This window comes from Dacryopinax primogenitus (assembly GCF_000292625.1).
Source record: "Dacryopinax primogenitus strain DJM-731 SS1 chromosome Unknown DACRYscaffold_26, whole genome shotgun sequence".
Classification (NCBI taxonomy): Eukaryota; Fungi; Basidiomycota; class Dacrymycetes; order Dacrymycetales; family Dacrymycetaceae; genus Dacryopinax; species Dacryopinax primogenitus.
In genome coordinates, this window is record NW_024467223.1 from 79964 (window position 1) to 98717 (window position 18754).

Here is an 18754-nt window from a genome sequence, read left to right on the forward strand (position 1 = left end):
TCTAGCAGGTTCCACCACAGAGGTATAAATATAAGGCCTACTCTGCCTGGGGACTGTCTCTTCAGACTTGGTCTCTTAGGATCATCCACAGGTACCTATACTGTAGATAGGTCTTAGTCATCAGGTCTACTCCACTTCCTTGTTGCCTGCTTAGACTCTTGGCACTCTCAGGTGAGCAGACTTAGTCAGCCTGTGTTGCCCTAACAGTCAGGTTAGGTGCTGTTACATACTCATAGTCCCTCCTTTTACTCTTCAAATTGGTGTCCCACACAGGGCTGTACAAACACCGTGAAATTGAACCTCGCACTATCAGCTTTCCATAGACTTGTGTTTCAAAGTAAGCACGGACACCGCTTTCTGTACCCATCCATGCATATATTAATGAGGATGCGTGATGGTTGCAAATCAATCATCTAAGTTATATTTTCCCCCTCCCCTGCATAATTTACTTTGCCAACAGGATTCCGACATTTATTAAATGTATCTCACGGTTCGGGACACTCTGAATGTGATTACATAGCATAATTGAGGAAGACATCGCTACAAACTTAGACAGTCCATACTTCTGGGTATATCCATTCATCATCTATCCCCGGCCGGTCGCATACTGGTACAATTGGCCCACGGCCGGCGCCTCTCCCCAGATATTGACCTTAGTGTACGTGTATACTTGTTGATGATGTTCTACATGCCTCGTGCGGTTTCTCGAATAGTTGCTGAGGGGGGGAATACAGGTCCAAAAATACAAGTCGAAATCGGAAAGATGCGGTTGTTATGACTGATCGCTGATATCGGCATTTGGATAAAGCCTTTCCAGCCATTCATGGGCTCGCTCTTCTTCAATATAGACGGTGTCGGACGTGAGCATCAAATGCTCCAACCCTTTGTGGGCCGTGGTAGGACAGCGATGTGCAAATGTCAAATTTGCGGGTATAGCGAGCTGCCTGAGAGTGGGAGCTGCGTTCGCCAGTTCCGCGAGTGTGACTGCGGTTGGCAGGTTTCTTGACGCTATTGGCCAATCCCAGATCAACGACCGAAGATTGGGGCATTGACCAGCAATCAGCTGGAGCACGGCGGGATGGTCGTCGGCGACTTGACATGGCATCTCATCTGGCGCGAGTAATAGCCGCAATTCGATGGATTCGATACTGGCAAGTTCTGCGAGAGGTGCAAAGTCACTCGCCACGGGCTGAATCGGGAACGGCGGCAGCAGGTGCGCGCCAGTACGCACAAGGGTATAATGCTGTAATGAAGGGGCCTTGTCCACCAAAAGGGCATTCATCCTCGCGATGGAGTCCTCTTCTTCCGGCGCGGTGATTGTGATCTCGAAGGATTGAAGTTTTGGGAAATCTGTGTTTTCAAATAGAGCAGTCGCTTCTCCAGGTGAAGCGCGCATTCGTAGAGCAGTGAAGTTGTCGAAATTAGATAGCAGTCGAAACAGGTCGTCATTATAGATTAAGGTATCTGTGCCAGGTCTCGAGGGATTGAATAACGAAGTCAAAGTGGCCGACGGAAGTCGGACGGTCCGAAGTGCAGGATGATGCCGCAGGCCACTGAGTACCTCAACGTCTTCAAGATATTTGAAAGCTTCTCCTGAAAGTTCGAAATTTTCGAGATTAGGCGCCCATTCAATCAGTTGGTAGCAATACGCCTTCAACTCCCGTCGGGCACTCCATGATAGAGGATCCAGTCGAGGAACAACTTCGCGACCCAGCTTAAGACTTTGTAAAGTGGGTGTTAACAGGATTGCAGTCTCTGCTAAGCTGACATCGAGTGATGGTACGATGATGTCGAGATGCCGCAGTCCGGGGAATATAGTGGTCCGAAACGGGTCTGCCTCCAATGACAGGCGAAGGTCGTGGAAGAGACGAGTACACAGCCCAGCTCGCTTCCAAGGGAAGCGCCTTGTAAAGTATCGATTGAAATTGTGTAACTCGAGTGTCGAAACACAGTCGGAATAGAGATCGAAGCGATCCCATGCTGTTCGTGATGTATGGAACCACTTGAAACAGTCAGTCAATCAAAAAGAACGACAGAGAGAAGGAGCCACGTACGCCTGTTTCATCTGGCTCAGGGAACAGAATCTCCAGCAAATGACGAATGTTCTTCTCGCCAGTGCAGCGATAAAGACGAGATACACAAGGTCGGGTCCATATTGACGATACACGCGCAAGAGACGCAAGTGTCACAGTATCATGCCTTGCAGCGATTTCATCAACTATGAGCTCGACGATGTCCTCCACATGCAAGGCACGAGGCGTCGTCGAACGGGAAGGGTGGAAGTATGGGGGCGGTGGCTCCGTTGGAACAACTGCATGTCGATCGTTACTCGTTCTCTGCAACGCCGACTTCTCCTGGGGAAACGAGATAACCGCTGACGGTGCCACAGGTGGAAGGAGGAGAATCAACATCCGCTCCACCAGCCAGTCGACGGCTTGTAGCCTCAGCGCCTCCGCTCTTCCTATGTATGAGGCAGGGGTGCGCTGAGTTCGTCGCCCGTTCGGTGGATAAGGTGCAAAGGCATACATGGTGGTAGGAAAAATGGACATTGGGGCTGAGCGCCGCAAGATATGGCATGAAGTGAAGCAGAGCAGTGGGCTAGATATAAGGGGTCACAGATATAAGGGGTCACTACCAGATCGTCGTGTGCCTGCGACGGCCTGTAAGATGTCAATATCGAATTTGTGATGCCATACGGCCTGTTTGCGGAAGGGAAGCTAGCCTGTTTTGCGGAAAGGAAGGCCTTGCGCACGGCCTTGACAGAATAAGTACTAGAGTACTTGGTGAGGGTAACCGACCGCACCCCCCAGCCCGGGGCATAGGGTCTACCGCGGTGCCTCTGGGCGGTCCCGAAATCTCTTGCCTGCAAACAGCTGACGACCCCTTTCCACTGGTGTCCGAACGCTCGATTTCCCATTCCCGCTGAGTCCCTCACCACGGCGACCAGACGCTGTACCGTTTGGAGGGAGCAAGGGGCTGCTGACCGAGATTACTTAGTTTGGCTCAGGACACAGCAAACACAGCCAGTGACTGAATTCGACAGCATACATATTGAAGTCAGATCCGGAGTGTATTCTATCGCATATTCTGACTGCGGCCCCCGCCCTCAATATTCAGCGGCCCCGCTGATATGACGTATCGGCCCCGGCAGGGAAGAGACATCGATTTGCGACCTTGGTGGACAGCGAGCACGATAGCGATATACAACAATAGAGATAAATAGGATGGATGTGCCTGGTCGGGAAGTTGGTGAAGGTGGTAAGAAGTAAACCGTTCGGACGGTACCGTCGTTGGGAACCATTGGGAACCAGCCTGAGAGCGGATTCAGAACGGTTGACTTTCATCAGCGGACGCGTCCATCGACGCGTCTCGCAGGTCTCCGAAGTCGACCAGCTCGCATTCTTATGGCACACTTCTATGCATTGAGCTCACTTGCACTTGCGCCTGTTACTCATGTCCTACTTAAGAGAGCAGGATATAGAACATCAGAGGATCTGGCTGGCGTTACTGCACCGCTGTTATGTAAAGGTGGAACTGTCTGACTTGGAGGAGGGGTAGACCGTGACGGCGCTGTTAGAACTGGGAATACCGCTGTCCGAGGCAGAAGAAGTTCTGAAGCCGCCTCCAAGTTCGTCTCCCCTCCCGTGTAGCCTTGTGCGCGTGCTAAGTCTCCGTTTACTAGGCAATACGATTGCTGGACCGACACCGGCGGTCGCGGCGACGTTGTTGACTGCTGGTCCTCCTTTTGACGTTATGCCTGGTCTGCCTTTTCTGCCTTCTTCTCTAATAGAGCTATGCGGTGCGCCAACTTGCGACTTGTGAACAGATTGCATAAACTTACCGTATCAGGTGCCCCGGGCTCTGGAAAAACGCGCATTGCTCTATCAATCCTCATCCAAGTGCTCAATCGAGGGGATGCTGCGCTTGTGGCCGACCTGGATGGGAGCGTACCTTCCTGGAGAGTCAAGAAGCTCATTCGTTTATGGGAGGAATCGAATGGTCTGCATATCTCACGAGTGCTATCCGCAATCACGTTCATGGTCTGTTCTAGAGCTCCCATCCGACTCGATGTCGGAGCGAGTGCATACGACGTCAATTCCGAACCTGACCTCCCTTCTAAGCTTTCTCCTCTCAATCAACTCGATATTAGCAAAGATCCCCCAGGTACTCAGGTGTAAAGCATGCCTATGGTTGACTGACAGAGATGCAGCTCAAATTGATTGTGCTTGACGGGTTATCGGCACCCTTTCGCCATCCACCATTACAATCATCACAGAGGAACCATGCGCTTTCTTTGTTGCGAGATGCTCTGCAACGTCTTTCAGCCATGTCAATAGCCGTAAGTCACAGACCAAATGCATAATACGCCTCGGCTAATGAAATTGTCACCAGGTCGTTTTCACTACACAAGCTGCCACCAGATTGGTCAGCCAATCGTTCAATCTCCCAACCACAATGGACGACAGCTCTGCGCATGCCATCCTCTTGCCCACGTTGGGTGATAAATGGTTATCTGGAAGGTTTGCCCGTGTCTTACTCGCCAGAGAAGGGAATGATGGGCATCGGTACGCACTTCAAATAAGAAAGATAAGGCCGCTGAACGTCTTGAAACAAGGGTTGCATACATTACCAAAGACGGAAAAACAGAAAGAACGGACCTAGAGTGGGATGTACGTATCAAAGTGTGTATTTACTGTGTGTTCATTCTTCTTCCAGGAATGACCCCTATTAGCGATGTGCGCAGCATCCCGTATTGTATTAATCGCCTGATGGCAGTGACCATGATCGGCGAATGACGCACATTTTCCATGAATAGAATGGTAGATCGCGGGGCCACTCATTTCAACGGCGGTCCCAATTATATTACCTACCAGTCAAACAGCGGGTCTTTTAGAAGGTCACATACTTGGATGCTCTTGCCCAAGAGAAGTGCGACCACGCCGACTTCTTTATGTTCTCTTGGATGCGCACGGCGGAAGCGAACCTCCGACCCATACAGTAGATCCCCAAGTCGTCCGAGACACGTATCATAGCACAATTGTACCTGGTTGAGCCTCGACTTGCTTATCAAGTAAGATGAGTATCATATGCGTTTGTAGGAAACTCATTGTTACCTGCAGGTTCATATTTCCTAATTTTCAACCGCCGATATGTCCGATCGCGAAGTCCAAGTGTATGAAAGAATGCAGAAGGAGTATTGATTCGGCTCGGGCATACACAAGGGCGCTTAAAAATACCGATCTTGCCGGCCCGGGCCCTTTTGCCATCTGGTATACATCTCAATCAGGAAGATTGGCTGCGGAAGGGACCGATATCTTCCAGACCCTTGGATAATGGATGTCCAGCTCAGCAATGAACGGGAGCTAACGGCTTATTTATACAGGCAGATACTCTTTGCCAAACGGGTTTGGCGTCTCCCCCGGCGGCCCATGTCATAGGCTATGGATCGAGAGACTTATCTGAAGACCGTGGATGCTGGTTTATTCTGTGCGGTGAGGTACAGTGAATGATCTTGCGCCTTATTCTGATGAGAATGGTGGTTTGTCTAGTACGACACGGGTAAGCACAAACACAGTTTGATTTATAATACATTATCTTATACCCTCCCAAGTGGCAGGAATGACCTTGTTCGTACGTTACCTGCCATGCGTGGACGGGATTGTCGTTGCTGAGTTACGGTAGGCATATGATTACCTCTTGATGTTTCCGAAGGAACGGAGATACATCTGGGGTGCCAAATGGACTCCTGGCAAGATCCTCTTCGTGCTTGTTCGGTACATGCCATTTATAGATCTGCCACTGTGGCCTTTTGGTAAGCCCATCATATCTATTTTCATGAACCACCATCACTGAGCACCCTTCCAGGAGACGCATTCCTAGCCAATCTTCCCTTGGATTGCGACGTCGCCACTTACATCACGATAATTGGCTTGGTCATCGCTTGCGTCCTGGCTGATGTGGTGTATGGGCTTCGGACATGGGCCTTGTGGAGTCGCAATCGATATGTAGGGTGGTTCCTGCTTTTCGCCGGCGTGGCTTTCAACGGGACAGCAATAATCTTTTTAGTGGTGATCCAGCCCAATGTTCCTGGTAAGGGTAATGTCGTTGACCGGAATTATTGAACTGAAATCCTTGTCCAGCCGTGCGTCTCGAGGGCCTTCCTGGTTGTTTCATCACTCCCACCCCTTTTAACGAAATATGGAAAGCTTTCTTGCTCACAACGAGCTTCCAGATAGGTGAGCAAAAGGATAAAATGGATCGATACATGTGTTCAAGCTGATCTGATCCTTATTTTAGTGCTCTTACTAGCCACTGTGATCAAGGGTTTCCAACATTATTGTATGTCATCATGGTTTTGTAGTACAATATCTTCCAACGGGAGTGATGTAGGGCGTCGTAACCCAGAGTCTCTAACGACCGTCCTCTATCAAGATGGTAAGCAACTCCACATGCGAAAATCCAAATTCTTGTATTGATAGAATCGCGTCAGCATTCCTAGCGTATTTCGCGCAAATATGTCAGTGCCATTAATATTGTCCTCTCTCATCCTCTACCACCTAACGCGTTTCTCAGGCATAGGCCTCGCCAATGTCGTGCTACTTCTAACAAAGGTGCTGCATTCGGCTCCAACCTCCCTGCTTGTTGCTCACATCCCTGCAGCAAGACATGAACTATTCAATGGACTGCGTCTATCGAGCGTTCCTCACCATCCTCCCCTCTCGTATCATCCTCAACCTCCGCGAAGTCGCCAACGTCAACAACCTCGATCGTTGGGACATGACGATCGAGCCTGGGTCAACGACTCGGTCAGAAGATATCCCTCTGCAGAGCGGCTTGCAAGCGAGGACGATGGATTCGTGGGATACGTGGGAGTAGAGGACTACACATCGGTCACCGATCAACTGGCATCCTGCAGTATTCGACAATCTGAGTGCTGATCCACAAACGGATCCACTCTGCACTTAAGGGGTCATGAACACTTCACGACCAAGTCACTTACGACAGCACTTCCCAAGAAGCGCAAAAGGATTACATCAACCACGTCCATGTACCACCCATCATGTGACCTCGAACATTACCTCCCAGGCTCGTTCCTTGTACGCATTATGTCCGACCACACAACTTGTTCCCGCTGCATTACATACCCTGCATTGTAATGTCATTATGAGCTCGCTGCAAGAGGGGAGCACAGCGCGATCAAACGCCAAGTAGCACGAATGCCATTCCATCCCAAATCAACCCGAGTCCTACGAAACCCAATGCAACCTAAATATACACCCATCAAGTGCTAACCCTCAACCTTCCCTAAAAAACAAAACCAGCACCTCGCTCTCCCAACCCTGTATGCTCCCTGTCCCACCCCCACTCCCTCTCTCCTCGTCCTCCCCAACCCCAGCCCCCGCCCCGGACGCAGGGGTAACAGCGAGCAACTCGTCCACCCTCTTTCCCCCCGCCTTTCCCGAGGTTGTTTCATAACTCTGCCCAGCCCAGGTCAGGCCTCCCATGCTCTCTACTCCGGGGACGAAGAGCCGCCTGATCCATGGTTGGCCTAGTGCGGGTTCCGAAGATGAGGGGCTGCCGCTGCTGTTGGACGACCCTGATGCAGAGGGGGGGAGGTTGGAGAACGTGTATGCGTAAGAGGCGCGTGTGCCCGAGGTGTACGGCGCTGAGTTGACCAGCACAACTCTGAGGAGCTGGTCCGTATCTGCAGCCCAGACACCCCAAGCGCTCACCTCCCCCGCCCCAGTCTGCAGTTCCCCAACCCTCACCGGCCCAGGGTAGGAAAGTGCCTCAGCAACGACGAGGAGCAGGTGGTACATGGGCAGGATGTGCGCTCCGGAGAGGTGGGTGTCGTCTGCGCAGGAAGAAACCGGTTGGAAGAAGTTGTACCGATAGCAGAGGCCGTTGTGGAAGTATAGCCGCTTTACGCCTCTGGTGAGGGCTTGAAAGGTGTCTATATGCGCCGGTTAGGGACGTCTTGCTAGAGAGGAGGGAGACGGGAAGAGAGAGAGACGTACATGAGACAGCCCAGATGACGGAGCCGGCGACGTTGCTCACCCCTGGGGCTCCGTGACCGCCTACGCTACCCGTCTCCCCAAACTCGAACTGGAGGCCTGCTTTTTGCGCGGCGGAGATCTCTGGCGAGAACTGGTCGAGTTGGGAGGAGATGATAGATTTGGACATGAGGTCTACGACTGGGGTGAGTGGGTGTGAGGGGAGAAGGGGGACGGATGCGTACCGGCGATCTTGGTAGACCATTGATAATGATGCTCGCTTGCTATTCTTGCTAGCCCTCTGAGGCGTTCTGGAGCCGCGACGCCGGCATTGAGTGCCCCGGAGATGGAGAAATTGGCACGAGCGCTCGGGTTAGCGAAGGCGAACAGCTGGAAAGTGGGTTGGCCATAGGGTAGGGAGGCGTTCACTATGGAGAGTGCTGCTGCATTCCAGCTGTATGCGCGTAAGTGGGTGAGAGAGAGAGGAGCGGAGAGCGCACTTGGAAGCGTAGAACGTTGCTGACCAGTTGCCGTACATATCCGGCTCGTTCCCAATCTCGAACGCTCTCAACTTGACACCCGTCCCCTGCACGCTCTCCCACGCCATCCTCGCAACCTCCCGCGCCATCACCGGGTCTTGCGCTCGAAGGTTGATGCCAAAGGTGAACTCTGTGCCATTGGGAAAGTTGCGCGCACTTTCCCAGAACTCAGGCCCGGCGTAGACGAGCGTCGCTTCTGGATAGAGACGGCTGGTGCTGGCGTTGCTACTAGGAGGGAAGACGGCAGCAGAGGAGAGGATGCTGGTGTTGGGTGCTAGCCAGGTGCGGTCCTCTGTCGTCCCCCCTACACGGACAGGAGGAGGGACCCCAGATCGATCGACAACATTTTTGAGCAGAGTCTGGGTGTACGTGTTCTGTGCTGAGGGGGGTCCGGCCCATATAGGGAAATGGTCTTGCTCTATTGAGAGGCCGACTGGGAATGTCGAGACCAACTGAGAGGATGGGACCACGTGAGGCAGAGTGATCTTCACCACCGTCGCCTGCACGACCAGCACCAGGAGAAGGACATGCCACACCATCGCTCCCCTCCCGGACTAGCGTAAGTCCTGTCCATTTAAAGCCAACATATATCCTCCCTTGGCGGCTGTCTTCGGCCCGGTTTACTCGCCCACACGATGGTAAACGTGCACCTCAGGGCGTCGAACGACTCTTCAGAAACGCTGGTGGCTGATGGAGGTGAGGGTCACCGACCGTTTGTCTGACGTAGCCATGAATCACCGGACACTGCCACTCCGTCCCTTGCCATGTTGACTAACACCGAGCTAACACCGAGCTCTGACAAGATGGGATGATGACACTTCATTCAGAGCACTTGTTACACGTATTTCACACTTTCTACTCCTCGTCCGCTTTAGCCTCAACGGGCACCTCAGCCTGTGGCGTCAACCTTACACAATGTCTCCTCTCCTTCGAGGCATCATAATCCGGGGTCGCAGAATGAACCGTAACCCTATTATCCCAAAGCACCACCGTGCCGGGCTTATACCCCGCCCTGACCTGGAAGTCCGCACCCTTGGCAATATGGTCGTACAGGAACTGGAGGAGGTTGTCCGACTCTTCCTGTTTGTAACCGACGATCCGGCGCGTGAACCCGGGGTTGACGTAGAGCGCTTTCTCCCCCGTGACAGGGTGCACGCGCACGAGCGGGTGCTGCCAACACGGTCAGCATCCTCTCTCCTAGTACAAGAGCAACCGCACCTCAGTCGCCACAGGCTCGCGCCTCACCGGTCCCCCTCTCTTGGCACTAAACTCTGCCTGCTCAACCGCAGAATGCACCGCCCTCAGCCCCTCCAAGCGTTTCTTAAACGCCGGGCTCAGCCTATTGTACGCTTCTACCTGGGAGAGGAAGAGCGTGTCTCCCCCTAGCGCGGGCTGGTCCAGAATCCAGAAGATCGTCGTGCCGGGAGGCTGACGTTCGTAGGAGACGTCGCTGTGCCACCCAACCTGGGAGAGACGGTTGTTCCTGCGTTCCTGGAACCGGTCATGCGTGGGGTCGCGGTACACTTTCGAGTTCCCCCTCCTCATCAGCCCACAGCGTCAACGGCAGAAGCAGGGGAGAAGAACGCACCAACATGAAACTCCGGATAGCCGGGTACGTTCCCACTAGTCGGATGCCTCTGAATCGGTCCAAAATGCTTAGCCAGCTCGATCTGCCTCTCGAATCCCAGATCCTTGAAATCTTGATCCCGGAGGACGACGAGCTTGCGCTCAGCGACGAAGAGCGCGAGCTCATCTAGTCCTGCGGGGGGGAGCTGGGAAAGTTGGATCCCGAGCAGCTCGGTGCCGATGTACGGCGAGAGATGGTGCACTGTTGTGTTGGAGTTGAGCAGGTGGGGCTTGAGCGGATCGGCACGTAGACCGGGATCGTGATGCTCTGCATGGATGTGCCGTTAAGTTGGGAAATACCCGTGAGAGAGAAGGACGAACCGAAAAGCTCTGTTGGGGGCCATTTCTCCGTCAGGTCAAAAGTGGGGTAGTAAGCGGGGTAAGAAGGCCCTTTCTAGACAAACATGAGCGTTGATCAATGCACCAGCAGGAGCGCGCACATCTTCAGTAATAACAGCAGGTGCAACCTTGACATCCTTTCCCCCAGGCGCGGCCGTTTCGGCAGGAACAGTCTTCTCAGCAACGGAAGGCGCCATAGTCAACGATCAAAGATCTCAGACAACCGCGATCAGAGGGGCAGATCAAGCCAGTACATCGCCAAGAATCCCATTTCACAACGTTCATAAGCACTTCTCGACCCCAGTTCGGCCGAGTGACTCTGCGGGTAGGAACTCACGATATCTACTCGCGATATCACGTTGCTCTGGCGCCATCTGAGAAGCCTCATATACAGTACATCTAAGGACGGACCAGTTCGAAATCCTGAGGAACGCATTCGGAAGACTCGGAATGAAGCATGCAAATTTAGAGGGGTTTGGAGTCCTTTCTTGTGCAATTGGTACCCTGGATGAGGACAGTCGTTCATTTCCGGAGATGTGGGAGAGAAAGACGGCACAGCCGCTATGCTGGAAGAAGTTAGAAACACTTCTCCACACTAATCAATCTCTTCTTGTGATCATTGGTCGCCCTTCGCCAGCTGCCTCCATTAATAGAAGGTCCAGAAATGGCAAGTTTTTCGCAATACATGGAGAAGTGAAATACGCATTTTCCACATTTTTCCGGCACTTCCTTACAACCCGCAACCAACCAGGACAATAGGGTTTATCACACCAAACTGCCCCAAACTACCCCTCAATCTGGTGTGCTTCAATGAGTTTTGTCGGTCGGTCAGCAACCGCCCTCGTATGTGATGCTTCATTCAGGTCACTTGACTACAGTATATACTGCTAATTTGGTTTTCCATACAGTCTACTCTAAATCCGGCTTCGCCTCCACCGGCACTTCGGCCTGTGGGGTTAACCTCACGCAGTGCCTTATCTGCTTCACCTCGAAGTCCCCGGTGGCAGAATGCGCCGTCAGCCTGTTATCCCAGAGGACCACGGTGCCAGGCGCATAGCCCGCCCGAACCTGGAAGTCGGCACCCCTGGCCAGGTGGTCGTACAGGAAGTTGAGGAGGTTGTCGGACTCTTCTTGCTTGTAGCCCACGATACGGCGGGTAAACCCTTGGTTGATGTAGAGCGCCTTTTCACCCGTTACGGGGTGGACGCGCACGAGCGGGTGCTGTTCATGCTATTTAGCACCTCTGCTGCAACAACACCTGTAAACGTACCTCAGTCTCCACAGGCTCACGCCTCACAGGGCCACCTTTCTTCCGGCTGAACTCTGCCTGTTCGACAGCACTGTGTACCGCCTTCAATCCCTCAAGCCTCTTCTTGAACTCGGGGCTCAACCGTCTGTAGGCCTCTACCTGGCTGAGGAAGAGCGTGTCACCCCCGAGGGGAGGCTGGTCGAGGATCCAGAAGATGGTGGTGCCAGGAGGTTGCTTCTCGTACGAAACATCACTGTGCCATTGGGTGCGGTTGATACGGTTGCCGCGGTACTCCCGGAAGAAGTCGTGCTTTGGATCGGTGTACACTGTTTCGATCAGCACCGTCTCGATTAGAGCGCAGGGTAAGAGGCACTACTCACCAACATGGAATTCTGGGTAGCCAGGGACGTTGCCACTCGTCGGGTGCCTCTGAATCGGCCCGAAATGCTTAGCGATCGCAATCTGCTTCTCGAATCCGATATCTTTGAAGTCCTGGTCACGGAGTACGACGAGTTTGCGCTGTGCAACAAGGAGTGCCAGCTCGTCCAGGCCCTCGGAGGTGAGCTGAGACAGCTGGATGCCAAGCAGCTCAGTACCGATGTAGGGAGAGATGTCACGTGTCGTCGTGTTGGGATTGATCAAGTGCGGCTTGCGAGGATCGGCACGCAGACCAGGGTCGTGGTGCTCTGCACGGCAGAAATCAGGCTACCATGAAATGAAATGAACGCAGATGCATACCAAAAATCTCTGTGGGAGGCCACTTTTCCGTCACGTCGAAGGTAGGGTAGTAAGCGGGGTAAGAGGGGCCTTTCTTCATAGGTAGTGTGAGCATTTGATAGGGGCGGATGTGCGGTGTACAAACCTCCTCCGCTTGAACCGTGGCACTTTCCACCTTGAGGTTCTTTCCCACTGGCGCAGCCTCGCTGTCCGGAGCAGTCTTCTCAGCAACAGAGGGGGCCATGATTCAAGGTAGTAACCAGGTTATCAGACACGCAGAGGATCAGTGATCAGACCAGGAGTTCTGGATACGGCCAAGGAACTCTCTTTTCGAAGCTTATAAGAGTGCCTGCATCCTGGGTTCGGCCGATATGAACAACTCGCGATATCACGAAGCTCTGGCGCCATTTGAAGAACCACCAGGATAGACCAGTTCAAAATCCTAATGAGCGGATTCGGCAAGTCCGGGATGGAGGATGAATGACTTGGAATCCTTTGTTGTGCAATAGGCACCCTAGATGAGGATGCCTGGAAAGGGCAATTACTCCACAATGTTGGAGTAAAATAAATACTTTCACACCCTCACCTGGAGAAACTAGCGGTAATACCCGATATGAGAATGGCCAACTTGGATACAACTATCGATATCTGAGAATTCGCAAGAAAGAAGCATGTTGAGCTGATCGGTCGTGGTCAGGCGCAAGGAACGCGCAAAGACGCGTCATCCGGGAGCAAACAAGGTGAGTCACATGACGTGTCTTCAACTTTCCCCACCATCTGTACGCCCAATGTGAGTAGTAAAACATCCATCCCAGGCTTTCATACTCATCAGGTCAATATCAAAACGTCGTTACCAGACCATCCAAGTACTTGGTGGACTTCATCCCAGCATCTGTACCTGTGACTTACGTTAGTCCGCTCGCCTTGGCGAAGAAGCTGAGTGACGAGATGCTGGATAATGATTCCATCAAAGAGGTCATTCTCTACTTTGAATGCGACGAGGATCCGCCTCATGTCTATATCAGATGGGACATGGGCTCTCTAGGCGAAGACGAGACTCTTTGGATGCATGTCAACTTGCAGGGCAACACTGGGAACTATCATGCCTTTCCTCGCCAGGTAAAGAAGCGTGATAGGGCCGTATTGCGGAAGGAGGAACGCGCGTCGCTTGGGAATCTTACTCGATCGCAACGCGACACGATCATTTCAGTTGGTCATCGGGTCAACTATTCAAGGGACTGGATACGGAGTTGGTTGTGGAGGCTGCTCAAAGCCCTGGCGTACGTGGAGGGTGTCTTAGATCCACCCATGGTCGATAGCATCATTGCAGAGTGTCAGCTACGACCCCCTGTACATGAGGCAGATGGCTCTCCCAGCGTGGATCCCTCCACATGTTTGAAATCTTGAGCAGCAGTAGGACAATGTATCGCACGCCCGGAATTGGGTCATTGTCAGACAGTAGTACATGTATTTGTCCGGCCGAAGGGTTTTCGCATCCGTCAGGTCCGAGCGTGTCTACCTTTCACAGTGATATTAGATGCATACAGTTGGAGGGAAGGGTTAATGGTAGTCGATGCCTTCGACAATGGCGATTTATATTCCCCAACGGAGCGCCAAACTACTAAGCACGACAGAGACGCTACTGAGCGCCATGGCGAGCGCCGACCAAACAGGAGGCAGCCTTGTGTGTCCGGCAGGATAGAACACACCAGCAGCAAGAGGGAGAGCCGCACAGTTGTAGATTAGCGCCCAGCCAAAGTTTTGCTTCTGCCGGCGGTAGACGCGGGTCGCCAGATGCAGCAGCGAGGGTAGCGTGGAGAGCGACGAAGATAATATGATGAAGTCTGCAGCAGCGACGGTGATCTGCGAACCGTGCCCCAGTGCGACACCGACATCTGCGGCCGTGATAGCGGCGGAGTCGTTCAGCCCGTCGCCACAGAACAGGACGATGGCCTTGTCGCCGCGCTTCTGGTGGCTGCTGATGCCCAGCCTGTGGAGAACCGCGGTTGTCCAGCCGGCGGCACGCCTTCCTCTCTGTCCCCCTGCTTGGAACCGACGGATATGATCAGCCTTTTCCTGCGGGAGAACCCCCGCGATAACATGATCCTCGTCAATGCCCACGCGGTCCGCGACTGCCTTGGCTGTGATCTCGTTGTCGCCGCTGAGCATCCAGACGTCTTTGCCAAGCTTCCGGAGCGTCGCGATCGCGTCTGCTGAATCTGGTCGAGGAGAATCGGAGATAGAGAACACCGCGGCCATGGTGAACGCTTTGGTCGAATCTCCGTTGGGTATCCCGCGGGTAGCAACAAGGACAACCGACTTGCCCTCGGCCTTCCATTGCTGGATCTCTGTTCGCATGTCAGTGCCTTCGGGCCAGTTTGTTCCGCTCTCGAGCATGAACGCCTCGTTGCCGATGATAACCTCATACTGGTTGCCACGGACGTTGACAGTCCCCTTGGCGCCACGACCCGCAACTTCCTCGGATCGGAGAAGCTCCACTCCTGCCTCACCGGACGCACAAAATGTCCGAAGCGCAGCACCGAGCGGATGGCTCGATCCTTCTTCGATCACTCGAACCGACTCGCGCACCCAACCTTTCTCTTCTCCATCCAAGAAAAGCGCGTCTTCTACTTTGGTCTCGCCGACAGTGATAGTGCCGGTCTTGTCAAAGACGACAGTATCCACCTGAGTGGCAAGCTGGAACGCTTCCCCCCCACCCTGAGCTAAGACGCCCATCTTAGCCGCCAGACCAGCACCCACAGCTTGCGCAGTCGGGGCGGCAAGCCCAATCCCACATGGACAGGCGACAACCAGCACAGCAATCATGAATTCGAAGCTGAAGAACACTCGATTGGCTTTGGTATCCACATTCGCTCCCATCGAACCCCCAAGGTCGGAGGCGGAAAGGTAAGATCCCGGGACAGCGTTCGTCAATGCGCACGCAAGCCAGATGACGAGCACTGCGAGAGAGAGCCAGATGATGAGTGGAACAAATACAGCAGTGATCCTGTCCGCCAGGAGCTCCACGGGAGCCTTACGCCCCTGTGCATCTCCAACAGCACGTACAATCCGCTCGAGCATTGTCTCCTCCCCAAGGGCGGTCACTTCAACCACACAAGCAGAGGAGAGGTTCGTCGTCCCCGTCCAGATCTCGTCTCCAACAAGCTTGGGAACGGGCACCGATTCCCCAGTCAGGGAGGACTCGTCAAATGTAGTTGATCTGGAAAGGAGGATGCCGTCGGCGGGAGGAAGTGAGCCTGGTCGCAGGAGGATACGATCGCCGATCTCCAGATGGGATACAGGGATCGATCGAGTGCGAAAAGCGGGCTGGTCTTCGCTCATGCTCGTGACGGAAGGAGACAGAGTAGTCTCATCCTTGGTGATTTCGTCTGCTGACTCGCTGGCCACCGCATCGGAATAAAGTAAGGTGGCTGTCTCTGGTCGCAGCGTCCCAAGAAGTGCGATAGCGTCTCCCGTCATCACCCTCGCTCTCGCCTCCAAACAGCGACCCACGAGGATGAAGAACACGAGAAAGACAACGCTATCGAAGTATGTTGCGCCCGTTCCGTTCCCCTTTCCAAGGGAAGTGTCCCTCGCCATCATTCCCAGGCTGCTCCAGTATGCAACTGTTATAGAGAGGGAAACGAGTGTGTCCATGTTGCCGAAACTTATCAGGTGGGAGAGGCGGAATGGCCGACGACGGACCGCAGTGCGGAGGGCGGTATATGCGTGGTAGTGGAACGTCCGTGCTGCCAGGACGAAATACACCGGCGTGGCAAGGGCGAAGAGAAACAGCGTGCCGATCGTAGCGCCACCCCACGCCGAAGACATGCACCATTTATTGAGTGGATTGGTAGATGAGAGGAGAAGCATGCCCACGATGCCGATTACGAATGTAGGTAGGGCGAAGAGGAACGAGAGCGAGAAAGCGAGGAGACGGTGGTTTAGCTCCTTGAGTTGAGATACGCGGGCCAGCTCGGATAGTGTGGGAGGGCGATAGAGCGTGCCTGAGAGGCCGGGGGGGAGGGAAGAGAGGATGGTGCGGATCGAGAGGGCAGATGAGGGGAGGTACGATAAGGTGAACAGGTCTGGAGAGCTGGAAGGTGGTGTAAGCACTTTGACGTCCAACTTTGAGAATGCGTCGAGCAAGGCCGTACGGACAGCACTATTTACTTTGTTAGCCACTTATCGTGTGAAATTAAATCTCACGTACCCATCCTTGGCACCTTCTACCCTCAAAGTCACCTCCCTCTTAGCTGGTCCTTTCCCCTTGCCTTTTGTGCTGCCTTCCTCCTTCCCTTCCGCTCCAATATCTTCGCTCCTCACATAAGTGCCCTCGAACCCGCAGTCCTCGATGGTCTCCACAACCTTCTCGACAGATAGAATGGCGGGATCGTGCGTAAGACTCGCACTGTTCGAGCGAAGGGAGATGTCGATATCTTTCGCAGATGGGAGGGGTGCGAGCTGCTGCGTTAAAGTGGATGTGCACGAACTACGATACAAACGTTAGTACATAGCGGTAAAGCGTATATAGGAAGCGTAACCTACCTGCACGTCATCCCTCCCACCGCAAAGTAGCTCTTGATCCTCTTCGGCTCTTCCGCTTTCTTGACAGGTTTAGAGCTCACCACCTGGCTCTCGAACCCGATTTCTTCTACTTCATCAGCGAGCTTTGCCGCAGAAGTGACAGAAGCGTCGTGAGTCACCCCCGCGGAGTGGCTGATGAGGGAAACGTCGACCCCGCTAACTCCGGGAAGTGCTGTGAGAGCAAAAGTGATTGCTGATGTACATGAACTGCTGGTTGTCAGCCGTGGCCTTCTGGTAAAGATGACAACATACCTGCAGGTCATGCCACCGATACTGAGCTGAGTGAACATCATCTGTGGCTCGTGTTTCTCCACAGTGATCTCCATCAGTCCGACTGGGGCTTGCTGTCCAGTGGCTTTCTCGATGTCGGTCTCATTCTCCTTGTTCCCGAGAGTGCCGAAGTGGTTAATCATCCTCTGAGGAACGAAACTCCAGAAGCTGCGGCCAAATGCTTCGCTCTGTTTGCACGGCGCCCCAGGCTTGCAAGGACACCCTGTACATGCCAGGTTCTTATGCGGCCAGTCAGGGGATGAACAGCAAGAATCATGCGGTCCGTTGGTGTGCTGACTGGTGTCCCCCTGAGCCGCGGCGCGAAGAGTGGCCATCCGTTCGCAGCAGGGGCAAATAGGTTCGCATGATCTCCTGATGCTTGCCACGCTATTCCCAGAGTGGCACGAGCTGGTGCGTTGTGGTGAACAGCATCCTGGGGATTCGGGGGGTTCTTGTGGCTGAATGCGTTCTGAGGGAGTTGGCGACATGATGATATCCCTTTGGGGTTAGATAGGAAAGTAGATGGTAGAACTAAGCACGTCGTAAGGGCGGATGAGTGATTATGGCTGATATGCTGTATGTCGACTGATCAGCGAGTCAGGAGTTGGTGAACGATGAGCCTCGCGGTCGCTTGCAGGCAACAATAACGGAGAATAGACAAAACAACGTTTGAGCAGTACTGCGCATCCCCTCGGTCCGGAGTAGCAGGAGTATATACCCCTCTGTTGCGGGAATATCGCCGTGACCGCAGCATATGGTCGGACCTTGTCTCACCATTACGAAGCCCCTATGTCAGTGTTGAGGCATTTTGTGGATTGGGCGCTGACAGAGACAAGTCCATCAACATGAGCGATCCCCAAAAACTGCTTTCAAGCTCCGCATGCCGAGGTGCCGCCCAAGTGGTCAATCTCAAGTGATGTGGCCAAAATACCTCATCCAGCGACTCCTATTGGATCGGGGACGACAGAAGAGAAACGAAAAAGGGTGGCGCATGTGGATGAGGCATTTTTGGAGGATACATTATTACGTCAGTCGGAAGCGGATCTCGACCAACGTGGAGTGAGGGATTTTTGCTGCCCAATATGATCCCGGTCGGACTGGATCGGGCGACTTCGATTGATTGGTTTATGCGCTTCCGTCTGGGGAACATCATGGTGTATTTCTCCGAGCACCCTCTCCTTTTGTGGCCATCATCCTTCCTTGTTCATCAGTACACACCATCTTTACAAGATCGCACTATTGCATGCTCTGTATGGAATACGACGCGCGTCGCTCTCCAGGATATGGACATGCATCCCGCTTGGCAAGAGAAGAGCAGCCAAAAGAGGAATTAACATCACCTGTTCTGTCGTGCTGAAACATCAACCAACCACACCCATTTCACAGGGGGACAGCGATATGGAAGCGAGCGCGTCCTTTGATCTGACGTATAC

At 53.5% G+C, this 18754-nt stretch overlaps 8 protein-coding genes across 8 annotated transcripts; 2 read left to right on the forward strand and 6 right to left on the reverse strand.

The window, feature by feature from the left end:
- Positions 1-560: 560 nt before the first annotated feature.
- Positions 561-1129, reverse strand: DACRYDRAFT_25481 (uncharacterized protein). Its single transcript, XM_040774179.1, has one exon. It carries the CDS (start codon positions 1103-1105, stop codon positions 773-775), a length of 333 nt encoding a protein of 110 aa, XP_040623686.1. The 5' UTR covers positions 1106-1129; the 3' UTR covers positions 561-772.
- Positions 1130-3946: 2817 nt separating this feature from the next.
- DACRYDRAFT_25482 (uncharacterized protein) lies at positions 3947-4548 on the reverse strand (the record flags this gene model as incomplete). The annotated part of the gene is made up of 4 exons (XM_040774180.1): positions 4393-4548; positions 4211-4339; positions 4052-4164; positions 3947-3999 (listed from the first exon to the last, which is right to left on the reverse strand). Coding segments are annotated over exons 2-4 (259 nt in total), but the record flags the coding sequence as incomplete, so codon positions are not given.
- Positions 4549-5685: 1137 nt separating this feature from the next.
- DACRYDRAFT_60032 (uncharacterized protein) lies at positions 5686-6122 on the forward strand (the record flags this gene model as incomplete). Its single annotated transcript, XM_040775607.1, has 2 exons — positions 5686-5812; positions 5869-6122. Coding segments are annotated over 2 exons (381 nt in total), but the record flags the coding sequence as incomplete, so codon positions are not given.
- A 1173-nt stretch (positions 6123-7295) lies between these two features.
- DACRYDRAFT_112412 (uncharacterized protein) lies at positions 7296-9072 on the reverse strand (the record flags this gene model as incomplete). Its single annotated transcript, XM_040769407.1, has 4 exons — positions 7296-7954; positions 8019-8189; positions 8240-8448; positions 8495-9072. 4 exons carry the CDS (start codon positions 9070-9072, stop codon positions 7296-7298), a joined length of 1617 nt encoding a protein of 538 aa, XP_040623689.1.
- Positions 9073-9388: 316 nt separating this feature from the next.
- On the reverse strand, positions 9389-10695 carry DACRYDRAFT_19095 (alpha-ketoglutarate catabolism dioxygenase; the record flags this gene model as incomplete). Its single annotated transcript, XM_040771422.1, has 5 exons — positions 9389-9703; positions 9752-10056; positions 10122-10427; positions 10481-10553; positions 10600-10695. 5 exons carry the CDS (start codon positions 10693-10695, stop codon positions 9389-9391), a joined length of 1095 nt encoding a protein of 364 aa, XP_040623690.1.
- Positions 10696-11407: 712 nt separating this feature from the next.
- Positions 11408-12708, reverse strand: DACRYDRAFT_112414 (TauD-domain-containing protein; the record flags this gene model as incomplete). The annotated part of the gene is made up of 5 exons (XM_040769408.1): positions 11408-11719; positions 11769-12073; positions 12128-12433; positions 12486-12558; positions 12610-12708. 5 exons carry the CDS (start codon positions 12706-12708, stop codon positions 11408-11410), a joined length of 1095 nt encoding a protein of 364 aa, XP_040623691.1.
- A 618-nt stretch (positions 12709-13326) lies between these two features.
- DACRYDRAFT_25485 (uncharacterized protein) lies at positions 13327-13940 on the forward strand. The gene is made up of 2 exons (XM_040774181.1): positions 13327-13439; positions 13490-13940. Exons 1-2 carry the CDS (start codon positions 13423-13425, stop codon positions 13869-13871), a joined length of 399 nt encoding a protein of 132 aa, XP_040623692.1. The 5' UTR covers positions 13327-13422; the 3' UTR covers positions 13872-13940.
- A 117-nt stretch (positions 13941-14057) lies between these two features.
- Positions 14058-17341, reverse strand: DACRYDRAFT_91987 (heavy metal translocatin; the record flags this gene model as incomplete). The annotated part of the gene is made up of 4 exons (XM_040777035.1): positions 14058-15807; positions 15862-16560; positions 17013-17258; positions 17304-17341. The coding sequence occupies 4 exons, from the start codon at positions 17339-17341 to the stop codon at positions 14058-14060; spliced, it is 2733 nt and encodes a 910-aa protein (XP_040623693.1).
- Positions 17342-18754: the final 1413 nt, after the last annotated feature.